Source organism: Danio aesculapii, chromosome 10 (assembly GCF_903798145.1).
Source record: "Danio aesculapii chromosome 10, fDanAes4.1, whole genome shotgun sequence".
Taxonomy (NCBI): Eukaryota; Metazoa; Chordata; class Actinopteri; order Cypriniformes; family Danionidae; genus Danio; species Danio aesculapii.
The window spans coordinates 25,687,999-25,714,512 of NC_079444.1; the positions used below are offsets into that span (position 1 = coordinate 25,687,999).

At 36.1% G+C, this 26,514-nt stretch overlaps 2 protein-coding genes across 3 annotated transcripts; both read right to left on the reverse strand.

Moving 5' to 3' along the window:
• Positions 1–254: 254 nt before the first annotated feature.
• Positions 255–5,704, reverse strand: sod1 (superoxide dismutase 1, soluble). Its single transcript, XM_056467584.1, has 5 exons — positions 5,556–5,704; positions 3,464–3,557; positions 1,480–1,549; positions 647–764; positions 255–565 (listed from the first exon to the last, which is right to left on the reverse strand). The coding sequence occupies exons 1-5, from the start codon at positions 5,625–5,627 to the stop codon at positions 458–460; spliced, it is 462 nt and encodes a 153-aa protein (XP_056323559.1). The 5' UTR covers positions 5,628–5,704; the 3' UTR covers positions 255–457.
• A 1,898-nt stretch (positions 5,705–7,602) lies between these two features.
• scaf4a (SR-related CTD-associated factor 4a) lies at positions 7,603–23,870 on the reverse strand. 2 transcript variants are annotated; one of them, XM_056467582.1, is made up of 20 exons: positions 23,725–23,870; positions 19,787–19,870; positions 19,582–19,626; positions 19,342–19,503; positions 19,120–19,249; positions 17,631–17,773; positions 17,338–17,505; positions 16,355–16,443; positions 16,170–16,263; positions 15,908–16,054; positions 15,745–15,821; positions 14,450–14,640; positions 12,714–12,814; positions 12,508–12,621; positions 11,215–11,371; positions 10,647–10,747; positions 10,404–10,557; positions 10,245–10,325; positions 10,040–10,126; positions 7,603–9,130 (listed from the first exon to the last, which is right to left on the reverse strand). In XM_056467582.1, the coding sequence occupies exons 1-20, from the start codon at positions 23,752–23,754 to the stop codon at positions 8,205–8,207; spliced, it is 3,081 nt and encodes a 1,026-aa protein (XP_056323557.1). In that variant the 5' UTR covers positions 23,755–23,870; the 3' UTR covers positions 7,603–8,204. The 2 variants fall into 2 exon arrangements, with proteins under 2 accessions (XP_056323557.1, XP_056323556.1); XM_056467581.1 differs by having other exon boundaries at positions 7,604–9,130; positions 17,338–17,514.
• Between the last annotated feature and the right edge of the window lie 2,644 nt (positions 23,871–26,514).

Below are 26,514 nucleotides of genomic sequence, written 5' to 3' on the forward strand. Positions count from 1 at the left end.
AGTGTTAATGGCCAGATTGGGTAGCTATACATGAACAAAGGATAATTAAGACCTGTTAAGAAAAAGATTTAGGACCTACAACACAATATTTCAGTAGATTTAAGACTTAAGGTCTAAAATTTACTTTTTGAGCTTTAAGACTTTAAGGTCACCCTGAATTTTAGATTACAAAAACAACATTGAATAGCATCCATTTTCATAACTTACTTATACGATATTAAATGTAGTTAAAGACACACACACATACATACACATTTCTAGTCTGCTCAATGTTTAATTAATTAAGCAGATAACAAATAAAAGGTTGCCCACATAGAAATGCACAGAAAAACAGCTTAACAAGGCTAAAGTACAATTCTTTCAATGTTAACTAGCAAAAATAGAGATGTAATTGTCAGCGGGCTAAGTGCTTACAGAGGCATCCACATTGGTCACCAATATTTCCATTTGAGCTGATTCACTGAGTGATGCCGATCACTCCACAGGCCAGACGACCGCCAGCGTTGCCAGTTTTAAGACTTTCCTCATTGCCACCCTTACCCAAGTCATCCTCCTTCTCATGGATCTACAGCAGAAAAGACAAGTCAGCTGTTATTGCAGTTATTGCCATTTAATGTGCCACTCTTTATAAATGATGTTTTCTTACCACCATGGTCCTCCCAATAATAGAGTGTTGGCCTGACAGAGTCAGCATCGCATCCTCGATTTCAATTTTTGCAACACCACTGGCATCAGCAGTCACATTACCCAGGTCTCCGACGTGTCTGAGAGAGACAGTATATTACAGTTAAAAAAAACCCCATCTAAACCAAGACCTCACACTGAAAGTGTACAGTATTCATAACGTGTATGCAATGAAAAACAAACATTAAATCTTTCTTTACTTTATTATTTAAATCAATCAATTATCCTTTCAATCGAGGTCGATGTTCGGTCATTCTATGGGTCATTCCCCTTCATTCCCCTTCCCCTTCTATTAATCACCGCATCTTTGAGTTTGTGCATGCTCATGTTGGTATCAGATTTGACAGTACCAAGCCAACGAGTTCTTGGGTGACCTTTCCTCCTACTTCCACTGACCATTCCCAGCATGACTGCCTTCTCGAGCTAACTGCTACGCATGACATGGGATAGGATAAAATAGGATAATTTCTGTTTGGTAATCTTGGCTTCTTTTATTTAAAGTTCCTCTTTTGACCAATAATAAACATTGTTATTTGCTAAAATTAAAATTTTCCTATCAAATGCTATCTGAAGTTCGGTTTTCTAACAACACACATGCCTACATTTGGATACACACCCATTTGACAAACGCAAATCAACTTTTAAACAAACAGGATTTAGGCAAATGTGACAACTCTGTGGGCAAGTAGAGATTCTGCTTTGAGTAAATGCGCACAGACAATAAATATCAGCATTTCACTATATGTAGATACTATGAATCATGAAAAACAGATAAGAGCACACTGATAAACTCACCTCACACTATCGGTTGGCCCACCATGAGTTTTGTCATGAGGGTTGAAGTGTGGACCTGCGCTGATGCAGCCTGTGATCAACAGAGCAAAAAAAACAAAAAACAAACAGCACAAGCGTGATTTGCGGCACTTTAAATGCATTGAGTGTTCACACTATGAAAGAGAATCTAAACATTTTTAAGAGCCGTTTAATCCATTCACTTTGGATTCAGAACCAGGTAAAAACTGAGTTTAATAGTTTCAGAGCAAGGTTTTTGGCCCCCATGGGATGAACTTGTACTTGTGTAAATGACCCTAAATCTGAATGCTGGGGCACATTCCAGACAAAACGTAACGGGTCTAAATCATTTTTGTTCATTTAGGCACATTGTTTTGCTTTTGGGAGAGTAGGTTATACTAGGGCTGCTCGATTATGGGAGAAATCATAAATCACAATTATTTTGGTCATGATTATTTAAACGATATACAAAAATATAAGTCAAAACTATTCGACCACCTGTGAATTTTTATTTCCCAAATGATGTTTAACAGAGCAAGGACATGTTCACAGTATTTCGTATAATATTTTTTCTTCTGGAGAAAGTCTTATTTGTTTTATGTCGGCTAAAGTAAAAGCAGGTTTAAATATTTTCAAACCTATTTTACGATCAATATTATTAGTCTCTTAAGCAATATATTTTTTGATTGTCTACAGAAGAAACTACTATTATACAATGACTTGCCTAATTAAGCCTTTAAATTGCACTTTTAGTTGAATGCTTGTATCTTGAAAAATATCTAGTTAATATTTATATACTGTCATCATGGCAAGTATAAAAGAAATCAGGTATAAGAAATAAGTTATTAAAACTATTAAGTTTAGAAAGGAGTTGAAAAAAATCTTTCTGTTAAACAGAAAATGGGGGAAAAATTTAAAGGGCTGCTATTAATTCTGACTTTAAGTATATATATATATATATATATATATATATATATATATATATATATATATATATATATATATATATATATATATATATATATATATATATATATATATATATATATATATATATATATATATATATATATATATATACATACATACATATATATACATATATATATACACATAAACAGTTATTTTCCCCCTGTAGATAAGGAAAGGGAAATAAATACAACAGAATAAAAATATGAAACATACTGTGCTTTAAGCATTGTTCTTCACTGTAAGAAAATTATATATTAATTATAGCGACAAAAGTCCTTCAGTCAAGAGCAGTGAGTGATTTTGTCCTTTTGTTGTTTGATTAACGATAAAAACAGTCGGCAGCAGGAATATTCCGCGCTGTCACTTTAAAAGCAGTGCGGCTCTGATATATGGTTTCACTTTCACATGTCTTTTGATTCTCAACTCCGTTTATTACATAAATGAGGGTTAATATGAATAATCACTAAACATGTATTTGACCATTAAAGCGCTCACATTATGATGACTTTAGATGTGTGTGCTCTGAGGCTGAGCACACACACACACACACCCAACAGCACCACTCTTTTGTGCTTTTAAAAACATGAATGATTGGAATGTACATCAATGAATGATGCGCATCCAATGCTGCAAAATATACATTATAGTACACGCTTTTAGTCATTTTCACTTGAAACTGAACATTGCAGAGCAACAAATGTGTACAACTGGAAAGGGGGCGGTATATGATGCAATAATCGTTTATCTCGATTAATGTGTTTTCATAATCGTTAGAAGCTAAAAATCTAAATTAAATTGATTAATTGCACAGCTCTAGGTTATACAGAAATTAATGTAAACCCTTTACAGTTTGAACAATGTCTTTTACATATCTATATGGCAAAAAAAAATTGTGATTTTATTTAAGCTGTAATAACAGTACATCGCATAGCCTGCCTTGTGCACTTGTGTTGATGTTTTTCCTGGAATTTTCATTAGTTTAATTCACTAAATTTTCAGTTTGACCACTCCTTACCGTTTGTGTTGTCACCAAAAGCATGGACGTGGAAACCATGCTTTCCTGGAGTAAGGCCAGTAATTTCACCAGACACCTTCACTGGCTTTCCACCCTAAAACATACAGATCCCACATGTGGTTATAATAAGGGCTTCATATCACTTCAGAAAACAAGGTCTCATTATCATTTCAGAAAACAAAAGCACAGTTAACCAAGTTATGCTTGGCTGCAAAACGCAAGACAGTTTGTTTCTATGCGCAGAAAAAAAAAACAAAAAAAAACTCAAATGTAGACCTGGAATGCACTGCATGTGCATCTCAAAATGAAACCAAAACTGACAATGGTCTTATTGTGCTTTCTTGCAATATTTCTTATATTAGGTTCAATAATACAATCCATAAATCGCCGACACCATTAAAGATTTTTGTAAATTAAACCGTATTTAACCGTAATATATAAACTGTATTTTACTGTAGAACAGCTATGCAGTATGGTGCTGTATTCTAAAGCAACATTGTAACATTTATTGTATATTTTACAGTAAAGATAAACATACAATTTTGTAAATACACATAAAGCAAGATAAATTGTGCACATGTAAATACAGTATTTTTGCTGTAATTGATTTACAGTGAGTTACTGGCGAACTGCTGCCAGTAGGTTACTGTAGATTCTACAGAAAATCGTTAAGTGCAAGATCGACCAATAGAATACCACAACCATTAAAGTCCCCATGAACCGGAAGCTGTGGTCATTGTTTTTGTTCCATATTGTGACGCAGTTCCTAGAGAAACGGAAGTTTTAAAAATGACACAACAGTGGGCGTGGCTTGTTTTTTCTACCACAGGCTAAAAGAATGTAGTAAAGTAGGCGTTTCATTCGGAAAGAAAAGGGTTTGGGGAGAGTTACTACAACCTAACAGACACCTCCTCCTCACTATTTCTGTTTGTTGTCATAACCGACAGTTGGAGCTGTGTGGTTAAATATGTTAGCCATGCCCATTTGATAATATATACACAATCTGACAATTTAACTGAAAAAGTGCATTTTCAGATTTCAATTTAAGATTACAAGGACAAACCATTTTTTTGTTTGTTTAAATGACATGCACAGATGAATTGTTGACCACAAAACAAGAAATGTGAGCTAGCAAAATCATATGGTTAGTTTTGATTTCTTGGGGACTTCAAACCAATTCTTGAAAAAATAAACTCTTCAACCTTTGTCCTCGTTACAGGAGCCATTTAACTTAGTCTTTTTTTCCATATTTCAATGTATATCTGTCAAAATTAGTTTCTTATCGACCTAAGTGGGGGAAAAAAGTATAAACAAAACCTCGACAACATACTCTCGAATAACTTTACTTGAACCACTGCTGAATAAAATACTGTAGAACTTCACAATTAAAACTTTGATTATATTTGTGACTATATCGAACTCAGTAAATGATGTTTAACAGCAAGTAAATGTGTTTTCAGATGCCACACCAATACAGCAAAAAGCTCTATCAGCATTTAAAGCGTGCTGTAAACTCTGTCCTATTTGGCTAAATAAGACTGCAAACAGAGATAGAGGAGCATGAGTCAGCAAACTTTTTTCCTTTGTAGTAAATTCTTAAGACTTTCCAAAAGGTGAATGACTCAAGAACCTGCAACCTATAAGCTGCCAAGTCTCAATATCAAGCACAAACGCATGACGTTTCAAGGTTTGCATGTAATGTTTGCTATTGAGAAATTAAATAGGTTGATTAGTATGCGCGTGCACGGGGGCGTGCCATCTTATCAAAGGTCATTTCTGAGCTGCTTTCAGCGGTTTTTTATGAGATGTGACATAGCAAAAAATCCAAAAAAATGCAAATGCAGTAAAATTACGTACAACTCAACATTGTGTTTTTTTAACATGTTTGGTCATTTATATTTGCATTGCATTAGCACAGTAAATCTCAATGCAATTGCATGCTACTCTATAATAAAATGCATACGTAAAGATATGACAATAGACGTCTTAAATTTCGATCATGGAGTGCGTAGAGGTTTCATGCTAGCTCGATGCGCGCGCTGCTCTCTTGCTACATGAACGTCACAAATATGGCTAAAAAGACATTTTTTACCTCTTGGTTGAAATAGACGGTGCCGGTCACTTCACCGGTGCCTTTGAGCACACAAACGGCCTTGTTCACCATGCTGACTTTAGATTATGCAAACTGAGAAGTTGTGAGAGAGTGAAAGAAACCGACTGTGTTTGATAAGAGGAGGCACGTGAGCGGAATCGACCAATGAGGAGGCAAAAGAGAGTGGCGAACGCTGATTGGGTCAAAGTCTGGCGTGTCACGGTGTCATAATGTTTCGACTGAATGAACCTGTGGAACCGGTCACTTTAGTTGTTATATTAGCTATGTAAACTAACTCTTTGAAAGTAAAATCTTGTAATTTTGTTAAAAATATTTCTTGCCATTACATTTAACGACACGGTGGCTTAATGGATAGCACTGTCGCCTCACAGCAAGAAGTTCGCTGGTTCGAGTCCCAGCTGGGTCAGTTGGCGTTTCTGTGTGGAGTTTGCATGCACTTCCTGTGTTGGCGTGGATTTCCTCCGGTTGCTCCGGTTTCCCCTACAGGCCAAAGACATGCACTATAGGTGAATTGTATAAACTAAATTGGCCGTAGTGCATGTGTGTGAATGAGTGTGTATGGATGTGTCTCAGTACTGGGCTGCAGCTGGAAGGGCATCCGCTGTGTAACAAAATATGCTGAATAAGTTGCTGTCTCATTCCACTGTGGCGACCCCTGATGAATAAAGGGACTAAGCCGGAGGAAAATGAATGAATTTTCTGAATAACATCCCAATTTTTAAGAAATTTTTCCCCAAAAATCATATAATTTTCATAAATTTAAGCAAGTTTTGCTTTTAGTATAAACCATGCGCGTCTCACAGCATTTCCAACACAATATCTATAGCAATTCAACAAAAACATAAAATTATTTTGTGAAAGAACGATCTAAACTGATCAAAAAGAGAACAGCAATGACTAGCAATTCTAGCATAATTTCTGAAGATCGCAATAGTCAAGGGAAAAAATAGAGTAAAGGCTCAACTGATTTTGAGGAGTTCCCTAAGATTACCATTCAGGTTTAGGTCAGTACTCTGGGCTGCCATTTCATTTTATTTTATTTTCAGCTTCAACTTGGAACTACTTTACTCATTTTTGCTTTGTGACAGAGCTCATTGTCCTGCATTAAAATTGCTGGCTGTTTGTATCAAAAGGATCTTCCAATAAATGTTTATCAGTTAATCAGTGTGTGTGTGTGTGTGTGTATGACCAGCCTTTTTGGGAGACTTTAAGTAAGTGACATTGTAATGATGCAATATTCTATAAATCACAGATGTGGAACCACCACTTTTTCTTGCTCAAGGTAAGTCACTTTGTATAAAAGAGTAAAATAGGCCAGTTAAACAGGAATATTCAGACAATTAAAGAAATTATAACAACATCTTTCTCATCGTTACACTATAAATATTTCTGATCATTAAAGGTGTTTCAAAAAGAATGTACTTCATTTATTATTTTGGCTACCTATCTGATACATTTAAAGGTACAGTTCACTCAAATATAAAGATTCTGTCATTATTTACTTACCTTTCACCTGTTGCAACCCTGTTTGAATTTTTCTGTTGACCAATATTTTCTGAAGAATGTTAGAAACCAGTAGGCATTGAATTTCATGTAAATTTTTCCCTACTATGGATATCTAAGGCTACCCGTTTCCATTATTCTTTAAACTGTCTATACTTAGGTGCTTTACATAAGACAAATAGCTCACACAGAGTTTACACCACTTGATGTTGAGTGAATAGTGAGTAAATATTATTGTTTTGGATTGAATTAACCAGTCTTGTGGTATTATTCTTAAATAAAAAAAGATTTTTCAAAACCATGTTTGTCACTTTGACCTTAACATATGGTCACATGCCATCCTCCAATTCTACAGTTATGCCCTATTCATATACTGTAGACATCCTATTCAAACCATTACAAATGGTTTTGCACAGTGTCACATGATAAATAGCACAAATCATAATAAAAATGGTTCTAAATGGTTAAAAGCTCAGCAAAGGCTCAGTTTTCTTTTTATTCATGATTAGTTTTAAATGCACAACTAGTTGGCACAAATACTACACTAGAATAAATGTCAAAAACAACTTGCATAAACCAGTTCATTCATTTGGTATGAAAATATTTTATTAAAACCACCTCCTATCGCTGAAATATTTGGAGTTCCTATCTCCAAAAACTTAAAAATGATAAAAACATCTTGTGTCGTTTTTTTTTTTTTTTTGAATGTTGTAAACATTAAGTTAAAAACATTACAGCAAAAGGGTCTTAATATCTTATTTTAGTCAGCGTTTCCAAATATTGAAACTCAACAGGGATATCATTGAAAAAAAAAAAGCCAGTCAAAATCTACAAACATTATTGGAGTAATGTTAGCATATGTACAGCAAACAATTAATCGTTTCTTTTCCTTATCTTCAGTTTTAATACAACATTCAAGCTTCATTGAGGTGGAACAATAAATTCACAAGGCAACGCTCCACGTTTGCCAAAAGACAAGTCTGAAAAACTTGGTTTGTGATGACGAAGCAATTCTCATATGCATAAAGCGTCCCACAACAGTTGGACTTTGCTTTTAGCCAGCAGTATTCAAGATTAGCACTGACACAGGAGAAGCTCATGTGGTCTTGGTGAATAAAGAAGCCTCTACGACTTCTCTTTTTGTGTTTGTTCTTCAGATTTGTTCTCTGCTATGGGTTCTGAAGCTTTTGAGTCTGCTGTAGCTGCAGCAGAAGGTGCTGGAACATCTGGCTTGGCTTCAGCAAGTTCTTTAGTAGGGTTTGCACTGGGCTCGTTGGTATTCGCTGCGAGTCTCTCGTTGGGTTCCTCGCTGGCCAGACCCAATCGATCGAGTCTATCGTCCCGGTCCCAGCGTGTGCTCCTCTCTCTGCTCCCTGCGGAGCGTCTGGTCCGTTCTTCACCATCGCGTCCTCGTTCCCGCTCTCCACCATCGCGTCCTCGTTCCCGCTCTCCCCCATCGCGCCCTCGTTCCCGCTCTCCACCATCGCGTCCTCGTTCCCGTTCTCCGTCTGGACTTCTCCTCCAGCGTTCCTCCCTGCGTTCTCTTTCCCACCCACCTTGTTTTTCCGGCTCCTCGTGCCAGCCTCCAAACCGCTCACGTCCATCTGGTCTTTCCCCACCACGTCCCTCACCGAAAGGCCGTCGTCCTCCAAACCAGTCCTGTTCTCTGCCTCTTCCTAATCCGGGACGTTCTCCTCTAAAAGGTCGTGCCTCATGATCATTTGGCCCTTCAGGCCTAGGTATGCTCGGCCTCATAAAGTGAGGTCCGGGAGGTGGGAAAGGGCCCCGGATGCCATGAGGTGGAGGAGGCATGCTGAAACCACCCGGTGGAGGTTCGCGGTGCATCATCTGAGGTGGACCCCTGGGTGGCATCAACTGTGGTGGCATGGGTGGCATGCCAGCCCGGGGTGGGGGAATGGGGAATCGCTGCATGTGCGGGGGTGGCATCCCTGGGGGTCGCTGAAGAGGCATCATACCTGGCCTTGTGCCTAGAAGACCAGGAGGAGACTGCATGCCCATCCCTGGTGGAGCTCCAGGAGGCACCTGGTTTCCTGCAGCATTAATGAAGTTTCAAATTTAAGACAAATTAATCAAGTGAAAATCATTTGTACAGTATATTCAGAAAATATGAATTCTGCCTGTCCATATTAAGCCAAAGATCTTTCTATATGATGGACATTCGAAGAGAGATTTCTGAGAGAGATTTTAATGAAATTGTGGAATTCAGACATAAAAGAGTTTCTGTTTATTCATGAATGCACATCTAACTAATACTGAAGAGAAGAAACTGTTGAATAAAGTTGTAAAGTCCTCCTCTGCAGTTTTTATTATAGTTCATATTTAGGTGGTTGCCATTTTAAATGTAGGCGTGTTTAAAATAAGCAGGACATTTGTTTGCAACAAACTAACACGTACAACCATTCATGAATGGCTAAATGCTGCTTGCTGTGCGTGGACGCGGTCTCACCCAGTCATTGCGTCTCACAGCTTGGCAGGTCTACCTTGCCTTCGGAAAGCACGTGCTCTCAAAAATAATTAAGCAGCAGGGTCTTTTCATAGGATAAGTAAACTCAGCTATGAATAATAATGAAAAACCGTTGCGTCATCACTTCACTAGCAGATTCGCGCTATTTCATCGATATTGATCCCACCCCAAAAATGATTTTAAACCCGGAAGACAAAATTAGCAGACAAAAGCTCAAAATGATCAAATTTTCCTCACAATTAAAGCTGACAGGTGCTAACATTGTCTTAACTGATGCTCAACACACATCTAAATCTGTTGAAACTGCAACAACAACAAAAAAAAAGTACTGCATGGTGTCTTGAACCATTAAAGCCAAAAAAGGCCAGACATTTCAATTCTAGATAATTTTGTATTAAACAAAATAAAATATTTGGGAAAAAACCATTTAGAGTTTAAGACATCTAGTGTTAAAGAAAACTATACATTGACCCACCTGAGTTGAACACATCTGTTCCATCAGTGCTGATTTTTGGGCCCAGACCTGCTGAATCATTCGACAGGTTTTCAACCGAGCTGCCAACTACAGCAATTAAAAAGGCAAAATGTGATTAGTGTTACTCAAAATATTACAATGGAGGAATTACTGCTGAAGTCAATACATTAAATTATCTAGAGTTTATAAAATGAAGACTGCCCACCTGGGGGCATCCCGATCCCAGCTGTAGGTGGAGGAGGGCCAGCAGCACCCATATGAGGCATGGCACCCGGTGGGAGAAATCCTGAAAGAAATAACAAAATGTGTTGGGAAATGGACACAAACATCTATACTTAACACTGTGTGAGTATTATTTCTATACCTGGTGGCATCTGCATAGGGTTAAAGGCTGGCCGCATGAAGGGACTCGGGGGTGGAGGAACACCAGGTGGAAATGAGGGTGGTGGGATGTTCATGTGTGCTGGGAATCCTGGAGGTGGGACACCGACTGCTCCTATTGGCTGGACAGGAGGTACCTGATGATGAATAATAATTAAAAAAAAAGAATAAATAAATAGTACAAACCCAAATTTGAATACAGAGGAATCAGGGAATTTTGCTTTACCTGCATAGGTATGACAGTTTGGGTCTCTTCCACTTTTCCCACCTCTGGCCGGCCGTTCTGAGACTCATCACCCTTCTGTTCAATCTGAGAGTTTCGCCATTCTGTATAAGGATCAATCTTACGTCATTGTGTGTCTTCAAAGCTGACAGATCAAGCTGACTAATATTCTATGTCTTCAGAAGAAGAGTATCAAATTAAAAACAATGCTTTAAAGCAGGGGTGTTCAAACTCAGTCCTGTAGGGCTGGTGTCATGAAGAGTTTAGCTCCAACCCTTATCAAACACACCCGAACAAGCTAATCAAGCTCTTACTAGATATACTAAAAACTTTCTGGCAGGTGTGCTGAAGCAAGTTGGAGCTAAACTAAGCAGGACACCGGCTCTCCAGGACAGAATTTGGACACCCCTGCTTTAAAGCACTTCTTTAAAATCAAACCTACACAAATAGCAGTAAACAATGGTATTGGGCTACCCGGCAAGCTTTGGTGTTTAACAATTTTTGTAAAACCAGACAAATGTATTTGTTTCTGCCAGGAACTATAGTCCAGGTTGGACAAATAGTTGAATACCTGGCGCAAGAGTGTCAGAGTCCAGCATCCCTCCTTCTCTGAATACGTCCAGGTCCTCCATCTTTACCTTGGACCATGGAACATAGCTAACACCCAATTCCACATCCCAATACTGCTTGAATTCAGCCTTAATGCCCTTATTTAGAGCCCAGGCAATCTGAAAAACACAGTGATGAATATATGAATGTGAATATAATATCAAATTTATTACAAATAAACAGTAATATGAAATATAATTACAACTTGTATATACTTTTTTGTATTATTTCAATGTTCTAAAATATAATTTAATACTGTGATGCAACAGTGAATTTTCAGTATCATTACTCCAGTCTATGATCCTTTAGAAATTGTTAGAATTTGCTGATTTTATGACACTCAATATTTTATACAAACAGTTGTAAGCTTGAATGATAAATTGTTAAATAAATTCTTTGATAAATTGATAAATTGAAAACTATCTATGCTATAACAGGGTTTCTGCATGTTTAAATTTAAATTTAAGGCTTGAAGACTTTTTAAAACCATTATGAATCAAATTTTAGACTCATAAAGGGCTAAAGGCTAAGGAGTTTTTTTTCGAATATCGCAGTTAGAAAAGATTTTTACTTCCCCTATCAAAAAATGTAAAATAATAATAATAATTTTGTATGAATATTTTTCATTCGTTAATTAATTAATTCGTTTTCAAATATATCTATTTACAAACCATATAACCCTTACCAAGAATAGAACAAAACCTAGCTGTCAATTACTTTAGTCTACATTAACAATAATTTAATAATAAAAAATGTAGATCAGGACAGTATCCTCAGCAGTAAATAAATGGAGAACTTTTAAGCAAATATTACTGTAAGGAAAGTTTAAGAAAAATGAAGACCCTTTAAAAAAGATTTACCTACAACACAACATTTCAGTAGATTTAAGACTTTTGAAGGTCTACAATTTAGCTTTAAGACATTTTAAGACCCTGCAGCTACCCTGTAAAAATGTATTGCATGCTTGCTAAAACAAAAATTAAAAAGTTTCCTTATAAAATACTTTTATTATTATTTATGCATGTTAGTATTTTATTTGATCAGTGTGTGAATTGCACTAATGCATTTCTGGCACTGTTTGTATCTTACATGTTTGTTCTATTTAGATTTTCTAGATTTTCTATTTAGATTAATTTATTTAATAATGGAATTTAAAGTGTAAAGCAAAGAAAAAATTGATTGTATAGAACCGAGCATTTGACAATAATGAACTTCATTCATTTTAATTGATCTGTTTTCTAATATCATCTTGTACCTTAATGGCTTTCTGGTTGACTTTGTATGGACCTCTGCTTAGTTTCTGCAGGGCTCGATAGGCATCCTGACGATGAATCATGACAATGTAGGCACAACCTCGTGGAGGAATCATCTTTCAAAATCAGATAAACAACACATGACATTAGCTTAGAAATCCATGAGCTACACATACAACAGAACGTACAATAATAATCCAGAACATACATTAATTGAATCTATCTGGCCAAACTCCTCTAGTATAGAGGCCACGTCCTGCTGCTGTGTCCTCTTATCCAGCTGACCCACCCATAGTGTTGTGCTGCACACTGAAAGAGAGGAATACAATGATACACTGAAAACAGGAAGAAGGTTCAATAGGGTTGGGCGATTAATCAATGGTGATTTTTACGCGCATGTTGTCTGGTAAATCTCCAGTGTGTGCTTTCAGATGGAGCAGCATTTACTACCCAGGTTTGTAGTACACGGACAAGCTACGCACATTCAAAGTCAATTTAACTGGTTGTTAATAAAATTAAGATCATTCTGGGATAATGACAAATGTTTGTGAACTACGGCTCTGTGTAGTAAATGCTGCTCCATCTGAAAGCGTGTGAAAATACCACATCAACACGTTTTTACTCTAAGCTCGCTCAATTGAATCAGTGAAAGCAGTGAAATCTTCAGTTTATTAAGAAATTACTATGGTGATTTCCTGGGTTTTCTAGGCCAGAGACAATACATTAATTGATTGCAAATCGAGAAATGATTTTCTGAATGCATCATGATTCTCTCTTGAATCGATTCGGAGTTCAGTTTTTTAACCCTGGAGGCGCTGTATGCTTTATAAACAGCCATTCTGCCAATCCTTACACATTCCACTTGAACGTAAACCAATCATTAATAAAGTGAATGATTTAATGAAAATGTTTAATTGAATCATGAAGTGTTCAGAGTGAGACATGTTTATATTAATTGCATGGAATACAAGCTGTGATGCAAGTTCATTTGACCACTTACAGTAAATGACCGAAAGCACTTCATCGTGCTCACTAAAAGTGTATGATTAAAAACTAGCCTAGAGCCCTATTTGTTGTTTGACTCAAGACAGAATCATTATGCACTCCAAAAATCTAAGCATCGATCCATGAACAACAATACGTATATCGCCCTCCAAATGGCAATTCTGTGAGAAAACAAACATGACCTCCATATTGAAGTGTTGTTCCAAACCAAAGTGTGCAAAACTGGCTAGTTTGAAGGGCCCTTCGGAATGAAGGATTTGAAGGGTACAATTGATGGACACTTCGGGCACCCATGATCCACTGTTTGATGTGACACAGAAAGACAACTGTTTGACTTTTCCTAGAAATGTATGTATGGTTTTTTTCTATTGGAAACTACTGTAATATTTATAAATAAAGTTATAAATAAAATAATTATAAATTCTATTAAAACAATAAATACGTTAAAACATGCATGCATAAATAATCAAATATAAAATACACAAGGCGCAGCCTGCACAATCTACTTATATTTTCAGATTTCATATATTAGTGTTTTGTGGGTGTCAACCAGCAGATAAAAGTGTGTCAAAAACACACCTCCTTGATTGTCTTGTTGAGATGACTCAGAAGTGCATTCCAAAAAAAAATTTTTTTCACCACTACACCCTTCGTTCCTTTGAAGCAGTCATGAAGCATTAATGGACTATAGAGAATTGACACTTTGAAGTGATTGGAGCAGCAATGAAGAGCAGCATCAATCATCCTTGCCCTAGCCTCCACACAAGAGCGCCCTCTATCCATCCTCAGAGATTTCACAGAACCATGCTTCCCCGACAAGATGAGCATGACAATCGCAGATTTGCATAAATGTGTTTGCAATTTCATTTCGCTGAATCGCCCAAATCTAAGGTTATGTACTGTGTTTTGCATACTTAGAAGTGAAAGTGGCCTTCTTACCACTGAGAGTGTTATTCTTAACAGGAGGGAGGCCTTTCTGTCTTCGTTCTCTTTCCTTTTCTCTGTCTCTCCTTTCCTGAGAGCGCGAGCGAGGCGACTGACGCCGCCGTTCTCGAGACCGAGAGCGAGATCGTCGATGCCTCATTCGTCTGGACCGAGAATTGGATCGAGATCTTCTTCTTTTAGGAGACCTGAAAAACAACACCACCACTTACAATTTACTATATTTTTCTGAGATTTCATGTTTTTGTTGCAGATCACAGAATACGATGATATACAATTACAATGATTTACAACTTAATTAAATTGTAGAAGAAATTAATATATTTTGATGGGTTATTCTGGGTCATCCTAGAAAAATAAGCTTTGTTTTGATGCAGAGTTAAAATACAAATGACTGTGCATTTATTTGTTATTTAAACATAGCAGACAAGGGGCAAAAGCATGTCAAATATAAGTACTTTTTTTGTTGTGTGTAATGGTAAATTGCAGCATATATTTGTAGGAAGCCAAGATGCTTTTAAAGAGAGAGTTCACCCTAAAATTACCTTATCATTTACTCTCTCTCATGTGGTTTTAAACCTTTATGAGTTTCTTTCTTCTGTTGAACACAAAAGAAGATATTGCTGGGACCCATCGACTTCCATAGTAGATAAAAATACTATATTTGAACAGGTAAAGAGTGATTAAATGATGACAGAATTTACCTTTTGCGGTGAATTATCTCTTTAAGTCATTCATTCATTTTCTTTTCGGCTTATTCCCTTTATTAATCAAGGGTCGCCACAGCGGAATGAACCGCCAACTTATTCAGCATTTGTTTTATGCAGCGGATGCCCTTCCAGCTGCAACCCATCCCTGGGAAACATCCATACACACTAATTCACACACACACAAACACACACACACACACACTATGGATAATTTAGCTTACCCAATTCACCTGTACCCGATCTCTTTGGACTTGTGGGGGAAACCTGAGCACCCATGCAAATGTAACCCGGAGGAAACCCATGTGAACACGGGGAGAACATGCAAACTCCACACAGAAATGCCATCTGACCCAGCCGAGGCTTGAACCAGCGACCTTCTAGCTGTGAGGCGATCGTGCTACCCACTGCGCCACCGTGATGCCCCTCTTTAAGTCAGTTAAAGTAAAATAAAACTGTCTAAATGTAAATGTAAGCAAATGTAACGTTTCATCACCACCTAACCTTGCCACAAGGATTCAAAATACAAACTGTGAGTTTTACATGGATGGTTGGTGTTGTTCATAGGGATTTGTGTGTACACACCTTGACCCCGAGCGTGATCTAGACCTCTTGTCTTCATGGGCAGACCTTGCGGATGCATCTGAATTCATCAGACTTTCCTGTTACAGAATCAAATAATGATTAATTTAGGATTCAATGGCAGTTTTTTCTGTTAAACATGAGTCAATGTTCAAAATCCTTTTACCGCATGTGCAGACATGAGTTGATTGAAGGTGTCATTTTGAGGAGGGAAAGCTGCGTTTGGCTGCCCCATTGGAGGCATCATGCCTGGATACGGCTGAGAAGTCATTAGACCAAAGCCTTGAACCTGTCCATTTGAAGGTAGAACAACCTGAGCACATGAAAATCAAAACATGAGTAGGGAATAATAAATCACAGATAAATGTCATCGGATTAAATCTTAGGCAAAAAATGCCTAATGCCAAAAAAAGGTTGTAATAATCTACCTGTTGGCGTTGTGATACAGCCATCATATGCTGTTGAAAGTGCTGCATCTGATTGGCTGAAGGAAATCCTGGGACAGTTTGCTCAGGAAAGCCCCTGCGAAAACATAAATTAACCAAATTGTAAAACTTGCTCAAATGTAAGCATGTTGTGGACTTCATCATATAGTAAAGGAGATGCTGTATACATAGCAGGTTGGACAGACTGCGCTTCCTCCTTCTTGGCATCCTCTCCAGCATCTGGCTCATCGTCATAGTCAAAGCGGTCCAGAAGTGTCTGAAAATTTTTTTTAAAGGCACAGTCAATATCTTTTGACTCTCTTTAGATGCTCAAAACAACATACTAGCATTATCTTTAATAAAGATTTGAATAACCCTTTTTTGTCTGGCAAATATAGGCTAATTTGTTTAAAAATAAAAGCATTTCTCAGGCAATTAAAGCACTTAAAATCTGTTAAATATTAAAAATACACAAATAAATTATTTAAATGTAAATCATGTTTAATACAAACAACTGAACATATTCTTTAAAAGATAAAGCTCTTCAGATTTTTTTTTATACTTTTGAAAGAGCATGGAAATTTAAAAATGTACTAAATAATACATTAGTATTATTAGTAGTACTATTGTGCCATTTTATAAACATCAATATAAATATTACATTACATTCATTCATATGACAACAAATCATTAATCCAGTCTTCAATTTTACTTAATCCATCAGAAATAATGCATATCTGCTGATATCTAGTTATTTTAAATTTCAAAAACCAACAGTCTGCTAATATTTTTGTGGAAAGAGTGATAGAGGTTTGGACCGCATCATTTTAATCATGTATTTAATGAACATGTATGTAACTTTAAATCCATTTAATGTCTCTGTTGATCATTATCATCGACACCTATTTTTATTTAATGCCATATCGTCAATAACAGCTATGGCAAAAACATCTCATTAATAAATACACAGTTAAAAACCACAAACAACCAAATACATAAATTAGATTAGATCAATATGAAATGGGTCATATACAATTAAATTTCAATAAAAACCCACTTTAGAATGGTATTCGACTACTGACCAATTCCTGCAATAGTTTTCAGATGAGCAGTTCTGTGTGCTTTTAAGTACCAAAGAGTAAGTTGAAAAACATTGGATCTGATATTTCACCTTGTCGAAGGTGGCTTTCTTTTCCACAGTCTGTGGTGCGTGATGGATGTGCTGATGTGGGACGGTGGATGGGGGTGCTATAGCCTGGGCTTGTAGATGGAGATGACTCCTGTTATTGTCCACCGCTGGAGACTGAGGTTTCCCTGGTGGCTGAAAGTTCTGCAGCATCTGTTGAAGCTTCAGAAAGCATCAGTAACCATGACTGTCTCAACAGATTTAATTTTTTGGTATATGGTACATGTTTGCAGTGAGTTCTGCAGAAAATGCAGTGCAATGCCATTACTTGAACTAACCTGCTGTCCTTGAGAAGACTGAATCAGCTGAGCAACTGCAGCAAAGGCATCTGAGTTCTGAAGCTGAGGCACAGCTGCTACGATGGAGTTTGTTGCCACCACAGGATGAGCCTCCTGTTCCCTCACGGGAGACTGTGGAGAAGCTGCAGAAGCACATTGACAATAAGCTTGTATATTTTAGTAGATTTGTTTTATTAAATGTAACAAGCTAAAACATTTTAATATATGAAAACGGCCTGCATGATAAGTCTGGAAACAGTTTTGATTATTGATGCACAAATCACAGAATCACAAATCTGATTTGATTCAGTAAAAATTAACAGTTTAAGCTAATTTACAGAAATACATTTTAATAATTAGGGCTTCAATCAGAATAACCACAAAACTGAGTTCACTTAAAAAAAGAGAATTCTTTCATCTGAATTCTTTTATCATTTTAATGCTCTTATTCACATCTAAACATCGATTCACTAATAAAATTTGGCTACTAAAGCTCAAGGATGTTTGGTTGATCAATGAGAATCTTTCATAATCTCTATTTTTAAATATTCTCACCCGATGTTCTACGGGACACAAGCATAGATTCTCAAACATCCCTGTAATATTTTTAGTGAACCTGGGTCCAAACACATCTTTATCTGCTCCAAGTTGTTGCCGTAACTGTCTCACGATGGAATCCACAACATAGAGACTCTTTTTAATGTGCTTATTCACATCTAAATATTGACTCACTAATAAAATTCGGCCACTGAAGCTTAAGGATGTTTGGTTGATCAACGAGAAACTTGAAGTCACAATTTTGGTTGGCTTTTATCAAAAAATAAAACATGCTAAAACAGACTGAATGTATTAGTGTGTTATATTTTTGAATGAAAGTCAACCAAAATTATATTTGTTTATCACAAAGTGGTCTAGTCTTTCCAGATACATGAAAAACTAGATTTATTCATCATCATGATTTATTATCATAAATATACCTTCAATGGAGAGATGGAATCTCTCAAACTTGATTAAACATATCTTCATTTGTGTTCAGAACTTTGGATAATGAATGAAATTCTGGAGAATTTACAAAGACATGATGATTAATTTTGAGGTAAAATCATACTGCAGTGAATTAATGCTTTAAAAACAGCTATACTTTAGGTCAATAAGTTTGTTAATGTTTTTTAAAACAGGGCAGCATTAATTTGAACAACATACTGGAATACTATTACAATATACAATACTATATTTGTATTATATTTTTCTACTTTAATGTTTCTATAGCTACGTTTAGTCAATGTAAAGTTTCCTTAATAAATTATTAGCAAAAAAACCCAATTTCATAAATTTAAGACATATTTTCACATTTCTTGCACAAAAAAAAAAATAGCAGAATATATTACCAATCTCAAACTGTCAAAAGGTGGTATCAGAATATCAGAATACACCTCCCCTCAATAAAAAAGTGCATTAAAATGACCATAAATTTCACAATGTGTCTTACCTGCATCTGGGCCATTGTCTAAGCCTGAGGAGCTGCTGGATCCAGCAGCCATGTCCAACAGAGGCTGAATGACCTCGATCTTAAACACTCCATTCTTCTGCCACAGGTTCAACACACGTACTATCTTACTCTGAAAAATATCACATGAATATTCAAATCATTAGTTATACAATGACACGTCTGAATAAATCTCTTATACTCTCTGTATTTAAATACTCTCACCCGATCTTCTGTGGGACACAAGCATAGATTCTCAAATGTCCCTGTGATGTTTTTAGTGAACCTGGGTCCAAACACATCTTTATCTGCTCCAAACTGATGCCGTGACTGTCTCACGATGGAATCCACCACATAGAGACCTGGAACTTTGTACTCCGGTTTGCACTGTGTGCGAAACAGCATTCAGTAACTAAATACATCCAACAATCATTCAACTTTAATCAAGTTCCGACAGGCACCTACCTTCTTTATGAACTTTTCCACTATCTGGACAACATGCTTGTATAACTGAAAGACAAAATGTTTTCAAATGTGTCACTGCATTCAAGTATCTTTGACTATAAACCTCACAGGTAGCAGGTAAACACAGATTTTAATCATATTCTAATTAAACAATATTAAGTATCCATTATGAAGATGGGTGCGATCAACAACAAGACAGACTTACTTTAATGGCTTTTATGGCAGATTTGGTGATAGAGATCATCTTGGCCCTCGAGATGGGGGGCTTGGTGTCCATTAAGGAGAACAACTGCAATATAAACAAGATGTACAGTGGTGTTAATGCATGTGATGCTAATGAGGTTTGAGATCCTACAGGAAGACTATAAACATCATTACTGAACAATCACACTTAACACTGCCTTTAAAATATTTTATATCAAAAGGATGATGTGTGTTACATTTTTATAGATACTGAAAATTATACTGAAGCTTTTTGACATCATAATAAAGCACCAAGAAAAGTCTGTCCTACATACTGTATATATTAAAGACATAGCAGTATACATCAGAGCAGCATTGTATTTCCAACGGATTTATGATTTTGTAAGGCATATTCTAGCTTACAGACACACTTTAGTATGAAATAACAGAAGGCCTTTCATAATTTATGACACTGTTTACAAATACAGATGTACCATAGCATGCTGGATTGTAATTGACTGCCACATTCAGACTTGATTTTATTGGATGTTTAATTGAAAGGAGGAATTCTAAAGCTTGTATTTGAAAGGTAAAATGCTTCCTCGTATTTTACTTCAATATGCAGAGACCACTATAACACTATAATAACCGTTTCTCATACGCTGATGATTTTCCTGGAAACATAAACATTGTGATTTGTTTTGTTTATGAAATGCAACAGTCTGGTTTCCTCAAGGACAAATCCCAATCATTTTCTTCACAAAAAAACAAAACAAATTGTATAATGATATCAGCATTAAAGACAGATCTACTGTGAGCTATGGGGTGGTTAATCAGTGGTATTTGCTTTTTGGTCAAGTTACCAATCTGCATTACTTCATCTTAGTTTTTAAATAACTGCTGAAATGCAAAATTCCTAATTAGAAAAATATTCATGGTTTCGCCAGGAAAGAAAATCTCAGCAAATCAGAGAAGCAAACTGAACAAACCTGTCAAAAAAACTCCTTCCTTTCTTCTCAAAACAAAGATGTTGTGACTTTCCTCACATTTCATATATCTTTAACATTAACTTAACATAAACACAATGTTTTGGCATTTAATTTATTACGCTGGCAGCTAGCCCTCTGCAACTCTCACATGGTCGCCAACTGAAGCCAAGCAGGGCTGTGCTCGGTCAGTACCTGAATGGGAGGCCACATGGGAAAGCTAGTTGCCGAAAGTGGTGTTAGTGAGACCAGCAGGGGGCGCTCAACCTGCAGTCTGTGTGAGTCCTAACGCCCCAGTATATTGATGGGGAGTCTATACTGTTCAGTGAGCGCAATCTTTCGGATGAGATGTTAAACCAAGGTCCTGACTCTCTGTGGTCATTAAAAAATCCCAGGATGTGCTTCAAAAAGAGAAGGGGTTTAACCCTGGCCTAATTTGCCCACTGGCCTCTGCCCATCATGGCCTCTTAAGCATCCCCATATCATAATTGGCTTCATCACTTTGTCTCCTCTCCACCAATCAGCTGGTGTGTGGTCTGGTGCAATATGGCTGCCGTTGTGTCATCCAGGTGGATGCTGCACACTGGTGGGGGATGAGGAGATTCCCCCCAAAAACGTGTAAAGCGCTTTGAGTGTCCAGAAAAGCACTATATAAATGTAAGAAATTATATAACAGTGTTTTTGGGGATCTGAAAATGCTGATTTTTGAAAATTTACTTCAAAATGCATGTTTTTGAGAACTATGACAATTTCATCACTGCATAAGCTTCAAAAACATATTTTTGTGGAAAAGACCACCGCATACACAAAAAGGGGTTGCAAGTATGCTGTCAAACCCTAGAAGAATAATTTGCGGTGTTCCCTCCAAGCTTCCAATAGGAATTTATAATGGGAGTTTTCATTTAATGAATTCATTTTAACATGTTGTTCTGTAACATACACCACCTCAAACGTTCTTTTTTTGCAACTTATTATCAATGCACATTTTGTATAATACACGCAAGCGCTTCAAAGGTCATGTTTTTTGATAAGGATGTGTCTGTTTACATTATAGAGCAAAACTTTAAAGTATATATATATATATATATATATATATATATATATATATATATATATATATATATATATATATATATATATATATATAGGAAAGCGATTCCCATTGACATCAATAGAAGAAAAAACATATACTATGGAAGTCAACGGCAAACAGTTTCCAAAATTATTCTTTTGTGTTCAACAGAAAAACACAAACAGGTTTGTGACAAGTGGAGGAAGAGTAAATGATGATAGAATGTTTATATTTGGGTAAACAAACTCTTAAAAAAAATCAAGTTATGTTTACCTCAAAAATTTGTTTACTTATTAAAAAAACCCAACAGACAAAGGCGAATTTTTTTTCGTCTCTTTTTTACATGTTCAGTCTTAATGCTAACACTATAGACTGAGCATACGTCAACTAAGTAGTAGTCTATAGCTTAGGGTCAGGAGCTGCTGTGATCAATTTATGCATTTCAGAGCAGTCCCTAACATAACAGCACAGTGATTGAGTTTGTGTTGAGGCCATGACTGTTGGTTTAGCTCAGTCTTTCCCAACCCAGTTCCCGGAGGCACACCAACAGTACATATTTTGGATGTCTCCTTTTTCCGATCTATTGATTTCAGGTTTTGGAGTCTCTACTAATGTTCTGATCAGTTGATTCAGGTGTGTTTGATAAGGAAGAGGTTGAAAATGTGTACTGTTGGTGTGCCTTCAGGAACAGGGTTGGGCAACACCGGTTTAGCTGACCAATAGGAGGAATCTGGAAAAATATGCTTAAAGGGACAGTTCACCCAAAACTGAATGTCATCATTTATGCTCCCTTCACTTGTACCAAACCTGATTGAGTTTCTTTCTTCTGTTCAACATATGTATTTGTATATATATATATATATATATATATATATGTGTGTGTGTGTGTGTGTGTGTGTATATACTGAAGAAAGCTGAAAACTACAAATTTTTTGTATTTGTATTTCCTAAATATCTTTTTTTAATTTACAAGTATTTGTCTTTCCTAAATATCGTTTTTGTTCAACAGAAAAAACGAACAAACTTATAAGGGTTTAAAACCTTCTGAGGGTGAGTGCATTTTAATTTCAGAATGAATTATGCCTTTATTAACAAGTAAAAACATTACCAAATAACAGTTCATATCAATATAAACTCAATATTTACTTTCTCTGATAACGTTGAACTCCAGTAGGCGGAGGTTAGAATAGAGCTCATTTACATTTCTTAAAGATACAGTAACAAAAACATCCTCAAAAAGAGTCGCTCAAAAGTAAATTTGACGGCATTTCTATGCAAACCCCCATGGGACCTGAAAAACAACTCTAAATAAGCAACCTTTTTCATTTTTCTATCGTCGGCAGGACACATTTTTGTACAATTAAAGTTAGCCGTTATTAGCGCTCATTATTGTTTTAGTTATCTCGACCATAAACGAACAATACGAAGTTACGTTACAGACGGAATGAACTGTGACAGATTACGACTGTTTCCTTAAATGAACTAAAATACTGCAAACTCGTGGCTGCACAGATAGCATTCGGTAACTGTAAACAACATGAGAACTAGTCCGTGTCTCATCACACAACTTCAGTACAGAAGTGATTCATACATGCTAGATCAGACGTACGAAAGCAGAAACTATCATGCAAAATGTCCAGCAGCAGATCATGCTATCTATTATGATAGCCAGGCCTGCTATTATGGCGTCCAACCTATCGTAATACACATATCCATTGATTTAGGCTAATACTAATAAAAGGACGGGGTGTTGTGGTCAGCTATATCCAAGCTCACAGCATGCAGCTACGCAATTTAAACACTGAGGCCTTCATCTGGTCTGGCCCTTTGCAACACATTGAACGATTGTGTTCACCAAACCGCCATTTTGCAGCCGTTTTATCTTCCAGAACACGCACACACCTCGTGATTAAACGCGTTGACGGCGTCCATGGCGTCCCGTCTCTGCTCCGCGGTCGCTTTCTCGGGTAAATTCAGAAATATGTGTTGTACTGTCCTCCAGCAGGCCGCCCCAACATGTCCGCCCCTGGCAGCAGACAGACAGCTCGGACTCGGAGTCGGCGCGGTGCTCGCGGTGCAGGATGGGATTGAAACGCTGCTGTGGCGAGGTACGAGCACTAGATGGCGCTGAGAGCACGCATGAAAAGCCGAGAACGAAATCAAATTTATTTTAGTCATGGCCCGTTGCCAAGGGGGGTTCGGTTGGCTGAAAAAGTTCAGAATTCGGCCCTTATATGAGCTTATTTTTGACAGTATGTCATCATAAATTGTGAAAATAGCCAATAAAAGAAGGCTTTAGGACAAATTTTATTATTATTATTTAAATGGACAAATTCTGACTGAGGAAATGTGCTGGCCAGTGTGTTATTTGCCTATAGGCTACAGTTTTTAATTTAAAACAAGTTTGAACAGATTCCTACTTGTTTATTGTTTGTTTTTTATTTTATATTGGATGATAAACTAGCATTAAAAAAGTATTTTTTCATATTTCTAAAATTCTACTCACACTGAATTATTTATAAAACTGTTATAACTTACAGTTTAAATGCACATTTGTAAATAAACATATATTTTTTGTAAACATAAAATAGTATGGTAAGCACTGAGAAAAATGTAGGAAATATTTGTTACATCATAAAGTGTAGTAATGATAACCATCTGACAAGCTTAAAATGTCAGTAAAATGCAGTATTTGAACCTCATAATTATAATAACCTAGTGAATAACTGCAAAAAGGTCTACTTTTTGAGAAAAAAACCTTTTAGGAGGCTGGCTACAAGCCTATAATACAAATGGCTATTTGCAATTTTACATGCCATCCCATACGGTAAAATGTTCTGGTTAAATGTATTTTAAATATATGCTAAATATACACTACCGGTAAAAAGTTTGGGGTCAGTTTTTTTTTCATTTCATTTTTTTAAATGTAAAAATATTGTTAAATTGTTAAATATTTATTCAAACTTTAAGTAACTGCATTCATATTGTATGTAGTTTCAAATGAAGTCATTATTGTTTTTATTACTATTATCATTAATAATAATATTATTATATAATAGTAATTATAATAATAATTATTAATAATAATATTAGAGTGATTTCTGAAGGATCATGTGACTTTGAAAACTGAAGTAATGAAGCTGAAAATTCATCTTTAAAATCACTACAATAATTATTAAATAAAATTATAAACTACTTTTGAACAGTTATTTTATAATGCAATAACGTTTCACAATTTGTACTGTATTCTTGATTAAATAAATGCAGCATTGGTGAGCAGGAGAAGCTTAATTTAAAACATTTAAAAATCGTACTGACCCCAAACTTTTGACCGTTAGTGTATTTTGTGTGGGATTCCCTGTAAATTTGTAAAATATATATCATTTTAATCTTCATGTACCAAATTATATTTAAAATGTATTGCGGTGTCAATAAAATGTTTTTTTAACCTCACAAAAGAATATGGAGGGAAACATATTGTATTTAAAAAAGTATGTTAATGTATTTTCTTTATATCAGGGGTGCCCAAACATTATCATATGAAGGACCAAAAACCAAATATCATTAAGAGCCGTGGGCGGAAGGTAAATACAACAATTTATATTACATTAAAGGTGCCATGAGTCATTTCGTAATATATTTACATAAAATTTCAATATAAATAGTAAAACTGCTTTAAATCGTATTAACTAATGCAGTATACGTTTTTAAATAATAAATTATTGCAATAAAAACATTTACAACATAGTGGAGTTCAACACTGAATACACTAGTCAAGCAGAATCTGCCTTTGCCTTGATTTGCTCACCAAAGTCTCTGCATTGTCGGGTGACAATATGTACATTTGAAACTAAATCTGATTAATTTACACCATTTAATTGAAACATTTAATTTCAGTTAGCTTTTAACAATAAAACAAACAAAGGGTTACATTTAATTTGAATTGACAATCTCGAAAGGATTCCCATCATTCCCTTCTCTTCTCAGATGGGATCAAATCAAATCAAAGTTCCCATGGGCCAACTTTGGCCTGCGGGCCCTAGTTCGTGCATCTCTGCTTTATAAAAATATTCATTGAAATATGTTTTAAATGATCGTAATATATAAATAGCCTATACAAAAATATATATTTGTTGAAAATATATTTATAGATTTTCTCTCTCTCTCTCTCAAAAATGATATGGCATGAATACTTATAAGGAGGCCTTTGTATTCCAAGCATTGTAACGATGTACATTCTGCATTCCTGGATTATAAATCACGAAATGTTGGTTTTGACACTGCATATGGTTTATCAAACCCGCTGGGCTTAAATGCTCCTTCTTATTATTCCAAATGCTGGAGGCTGCCTGATGTTCACCCTCGACAGTTTGAATAAAACTGATGATTCAGTCCCTCTTTTGTGAGCAACTGCATTCATTTAAATCTCTCTGTAGGTCTGTAATAAGAAACAGCTGATATTCAGTGTGTTTCTGAGATGAAAATCCTTTCTAATTAGAAAATATAAAAGATTTAGAGGTTTCGAATATGTCCATGACAGAGCATTACTTCTGGTTAAAGGCCTTCCCTGACCTTTGGTCCTTGTGTTTAAAAAAATGTTTCACAAATGTCCTTTGCATTAACATTCATAACAGTGAGAAAAGAAACAAATGATGCTGTCAAATGTTTAAGGTCGGAAAGTTTTATAAAGGG

Excerpts from the sequence above, each read along its gene's own strand:
- sod1 (XM_056467584.1), bottom strand. The coding sequence starts at position 5,627 with ATGGTGAACAAGGCCGTTTGTGTGCTCAAAGGCACCGGTGAAGTGACC. Across the intron at positions 765-1,479 it reads GGGCCAACCGATAGTGTGAG|ACACGTCGGAGACCTGGGTA; the intron begins GTGAGTTTATCA and ends TGTCTCTCTCAG. Across the intron at positions 566-646 it reads TTATTGGGAGGACCATGGTG|ATCCATGAGAAGGAGGATGA; the intron begins GTAAGAAAACAT and ends TTTCTGCTGTAG.
- scaf4a (XM_056467581.1), bottom strand. The coding sequence starts at position 23,754 with ATGGACGCCGTCAACGCGTTTAATCACGAG. Across the intron at positions 10,748-11,214 it reads CTCTGACACTCTTGCGCCAG|AATGGCGAAACTCTCAGATT; the intron begins GTATTCAACTAT and ends ATCCTTATACAG. Across the intron at positions 10,326-10,403 it reads CCCTATGCAGATGCCACCAG|GATTTCTCCCACCGGGTGCC; the intron begins GTATAGAAATAA and ends TATTTCTTTCAG.